This window comes from Aptenodytes forsteri, unplaced genomic scaffold (assembly GCF_000699145.1).
Source record: "Aptenodytes forsteri isolate BGI_AS27 unplaced genomic scaffold, ASM69914v1 Scaffold393, whole genome shotgun sequence".
NCBI classification, from domain to species: Eukaryota; Metazoa; Chordata; class Aves; order Sphenisciformes; family Spheniscidae; genus Aptenodytes; species Aptenodytes forsteri.
The window spans coordinates 27996-32507 of NW_008796190.1; the positions used below are offsets into that span (position 1 = coordinate 27996).

At 52.9% G+C, this 4512-nt stretch overlaps 1 protein-coding gene across 1 annotated transcript in view; it reads left to right on the plus strand.

Annotated features, from left to right (window-relative positions):
* The window catches only part of MCL1 (BCL2 family apoptosis regulator), a 7568-nt gene extending 3222 nt beyond the window's left edge, over positions 1-4346 (plus strand). The window contains exons 2-3 of the mRNA XM_009287975.1: positions 1838-2085; positions 2562-4346. Of these exons, the coding sequence (XP_009286250.1) occupies positions 1840-2085; positions 2562-2678 (363 nt within the window). The 5' untranslated portion in view covers positions 1838-1839 and the 3' untranslated portion in view covers positions 2679-4346. The remainder of the gene's footprint in view (positions 1-1837; positions 2086-2561) is intronic.
* The last annotated feature ends 166 nt before the right edge of the window (positions 4347-4512 follow it).

Here is a 4512-nt window from a genome sequence, read left to right on the forward strand (position 1 = left end):
TAGTGGAAGGCGTCCCTGCCCGCGGCAGGGGGGTGGAAATAGATGGTCTTTAAAGGTCCGCCCCGACCCAAACCATGCTATATTCTGTGAGATCCCGCTCCTTCTGCCCCGTGTGTGTGGGCCCTCGAGGTGGGTGGGCTGCAGGCTGCCGCGTAGCAGGGGCTGGGGGAGGCCTAGGTGGGAGCTGGCCCTCGGGGCTGGAGCAAGGCCGCTGTGCCGTCCCCTGCCCCCCCCCGGCTGGCGGGGGTGGGGGGCGCCTGGGCGCTCGGCCGCGTCATTTACCGGATGGGATGTGGCCCTGGTTTCGAGGGAGTTAAAGCACTGAGAAGTGATTAAAAATGAAACTGAACTTTGTTCGACTGGGAGGTGGAAAAACGGCTGGTAACGTGTGCAGACGAGATAATCTAGTTACAGATTAGCCCCAGTTCCTTCTTGCATCCTGCTTTGCTCAGCACGACTGTATGGAAATAATCCCGAGCATCCAAAGATTAGTTAGCTCAGGAGTTTAAACTCCTCACACCCCTGGCTTGGGTGGAAGGGGGTTTCTGGGGGAGAAATTCTCCCGGACAATGTGCTTGGCTTACAGCTATTTTAATGTATTTTGCCCATGTCTGATGAGTGCTAGAATAGCTATAGAAACTTGAACCCCAGTGCCTGGGCTTGGATGAGCAGGTGCCCTTGCTGCAGAGTGTCCTGGCAATGGACTGGAAGCGAGAACCAACCATTTTGACCTGGTTTTGTGTAACTCAGAAATTAGCTGTTTTGGGGCTAGCCTGAGCCGTTGGGGTGGTGGGGCTGAGCTCCTGGCCTTGGGGCTCGTGCTGGGACTGCTTTTGGCACACCGCACCGCGTCTGATCCCAGATCAGGATGGTGCTGGGCACAGAAGGGTGGTGTCTGCATTTCTTCCCGAGACAGTGTGTGGTGAAACACCTTCCTTCTTGCGGGAGGATGTTCCAGTTTTTTGTGTGGTGTGCTTTTTTTTTTTTTTAATGCAAAGGGCTTCAGTTTTCTTCCTTGTGCTGATGTGAAAGCCTGTGGGTTTGGTTACCCTGGTGAAATTCATGGATGTGCTCGTTGATCGAGCCATGTGCAAAGGGCTTCAGTTTCTTCCTTGTGCTGATGTGAAAGCCTGTGGGTTTGGTTACCCTGGTGAAATTCATGGATGTGCTCGTTGAACGAGCCATGCTTGGGAGGAATGTACAGACCAACACGAGCTGGCGTTGGTATCTGAGGCTTCTGTAGGGACGGTTACCTTCGTGTGTGCAGAAAAGGAACTGGCTTCAGGAAGGCTTCCTGTTAGTTTGAGCAACAACAAGTAAAGCCTTTCAGTTTCGTAAAGGCTTGTCTTGTTTGCTTATTCATGAGGAGGCACTGCAGGCCGAACTGGGGAGTTCTGTTGTTCCAGTCACTAAAACCACATTAATAAAATGGCGACACATCTGCCTGGCCATAGGTGACCGTCCTTTGTTTCGGCTTGAGGGGCAGGGCTCGTGCCAGGCTGCAAACTGACTTCTGTGCTGTGGTTTTGACGTGGTGGGGCTTTAAAGCCCTTGTGAGATAGGGGAGCGTGACATGCACAGAGACGGCAGCTGTGCCCAAGGTGGGGAGGAAGGAACTAGAAATAGGTTATGGGCTGTTTTTTGTCTGGCTCAGGCAAGTGTGAGCAGCAGAACCCTCTGCAGAAGCAGGCAGGTACTTGCTCTCCATCACTGATGCTTGGCAGTGACTCTTACAGCTTTTGGACCTAGCGTGTGGGGGCTGCATCTTCTCACTGGTGGCCTTGCAGGGTATTCAGTGTCGTGTGCTTGCCTGCCTCTAAACCAGCATCTCTTGCAGGAATGCTTCGGAAGCTGGAAATCCAGAAGGAGGAAGATCTGCAGTCAGTATGTGAAGTGGCTGCCCACGTGTTCAGTGATGGAGTAACAAACTGGGGTCGAGTGGTGACGCTCATCTCATTTGGTGCCTTTGTTGCAAAACACCTGAAAAGCATAAACCAGGAGAAGTGCATCAGCTCGCTGGCAGGGATCATCACGGACGCGCTCGTCTCATCTAAGCGCGAGTGGCTAATGAGCCAGGGAGGCTGGGTGAGTCACTGCCTGTCCCGAACACTGCGAGCTTTTCAGAACAATCCAATATTTTCCTATTTCTGTGACCTGCTCACTGACAACCACGTGTGTCAGCAAAGCACAGAGATGACTCACTGTTCCAGTTAAAACCACAGTCTGAAACATCTAGCCAGAGTTCTGGTGTTTCAGGAGCTCCTTACAATGAGCTAAAAATGTGCCTCTGCCCAGCGCAGAGGGGGCATCATTCCCAAAGCCGAGTCAATCCTGGGTGTGCTGAGCTTGCTTGAAGCTGATCCACAGCTGCTTTGGTGCTGTCTCCTGATTGCCGCTTCTGCGGCGCAGGCTGTGGCTGTAGTGAGTCTGGGGGAGTGCACTCGGTGGATGTGCTGGGCAGGCTGTACCCCAGCCCACTCTGCCAGGGAAAAAGGCTTTCCATGCCTTCCTGCCAAAGAAGGGTGGCTGGCGCGGAAATGACTTTCCCTTCTTTCTCCTAGGAGGGCTTTGTTGAATTCTTTCGAGTCGAGGACCTAGAAGGCAGCATCAGAAATGTACTGATGGCGTTTGCAGGTGTGGCTGGACTGGGAGCAAGCTTGGCCTACATGATCCGGTGAGCCAGGGTATGCTGCAGAGGGACAAAACTCTGGGTGGACCGGCTCTGTTTGGGGCTGGTGAGCTGATCACTTCCTCCTGTGAGTACTTATGAAGCTGGACTTGAGTGACCCAGGGAGAATATCTAGGCATCTTCTTGAGCAATCCTTTCCTAAGAAGGAAGGTGTGATCCGGTCAGATTGTGGGTACCAATGAGGATTGATTGCTTTGGGAACAGAAAGTGGAAGAATTTATATTCTGCTTCCTTCAAGAGGATGATGACAGAAAGCTCAAGTGGACTGCTTCAGTTTTATCCCGGAGGGAACCGATCTGCTTAGCAGCAAGCCAGTGAGCACCAGCAGCTCTTGTCTGGACTGAAGCCTCCTGGGCTTGGCACAGCAGCTGTGTGTGGAGCAGATGTTTTAGGGTTGTGGTTGTGGGTTTCTGGAAATAGCATCTTCTGCTGCTGGTGTCCTGCCTAAACTTGTGGCTTTTCTGTTGGAGCAGAAGCATTGAATGCCGGGTGTTGTGCGAGCCTGCGCCTGCCCCCAGGTGTGCTGGTGAGCAGGCCTTCAGCTGCTGCCGGCTCTGCACGCATCCGCCCTCCAGAAGTGGTAGAGCTGCGCCAGCAGCCAAGACGTGCCACCTGCTGCCAGAACATGGGGTGCTGGAGCCCTGCATGGCCTCTTCCCTCCCAGCAGGGCTTCAGCCAGGTCACTGAGCAGGCAGGGGAGCATCGGGGGGCAGGAGGGGTGCGGCGGGGCTCAGGGCAGTAACCACAGCCAGCTGCGGTGCGGCTGCATTGGCCTGTCTGGCTGATCTCGGCTACACTGATGCGACTCACCACACACAAGCAGTTTAAAAATAAGGAGTGCATTTGTAAGTATGTAAAACCCCACATGGGTTGGGGAGGCTGTAGAGAACCTGTAAATATCTATAAATCTGTAGAATATGTACATTTTTACAGAGTTAATGATACAAAATGGAGGAATTTTCAGTGTGGTAGAACTGCTTATGGGTGCACTGTACTTCATTCCTCATGTGAAGTAGCATTTTTGTGGCGAAGCCTTCTCCTGCCTTGACTCCAAGTGAGCCTTTCTCTGATGCACTTGAGCAACATTGCCAGGGAGTGTAGCAAGGATCAGTGGCCTGGTGGACTCTCATTGTGCCCACGGCTTGCTGGCAACAGTTGATGTTTCTGTTCATTATAATCTTTTTGGTTATTCTAGCCCTTCTAGCGGGTGGGGAGCTGTGGAAGTCGTATCAGTTGCTTCCTTGTCTTCCTTTCATTTTGATGCTCTAAGCCATGAGTCGAACGAAAATGATGTTTGAATGTAAATGTCCTGGAGCAGAATAAAACTCGTCGGCTTGGATCTGCAGCTTGTGCGAGTCCGTTGGTGCCGGCCCTGGCCTTGGTCCCTGGTCCCCAGCTGGTAGTGTTGCTTCTCAGTGGGCTTGCAGTGCTCGTCCGCCTTGTGCCCTCCGACCGTGGATTGGTTGGTTCTTGGGGAGCTCTACTCTCTGGGACCCGGTCCTGCACAGCGAGGAACATCCTCGTCCACGGTGCTCGACCTGCAGCCCGAGTGATGCCCAATGGAAACCCAAGTGGAGAGCTGAAAGATGGTGCTATTGTCAGACCTGCTTGTTTGCTGAACAAGCACTTAGTTTTGTCAATAAATGTCTTTGCTCAATCTTCTAGTGTAAAACTTGCCACTTCCTGTAATGAAACGCTGACATGCTAAATGCTCCTGCTCTGTTTTGCTGATGTGGGCCTGTTTGCACGGATGCTGCCCGTGGGGCGCCCCACAGCCTCTTGGTTATTAGAAAGCCTCTGCGGGCTGTGGAAAACTGCTCTGG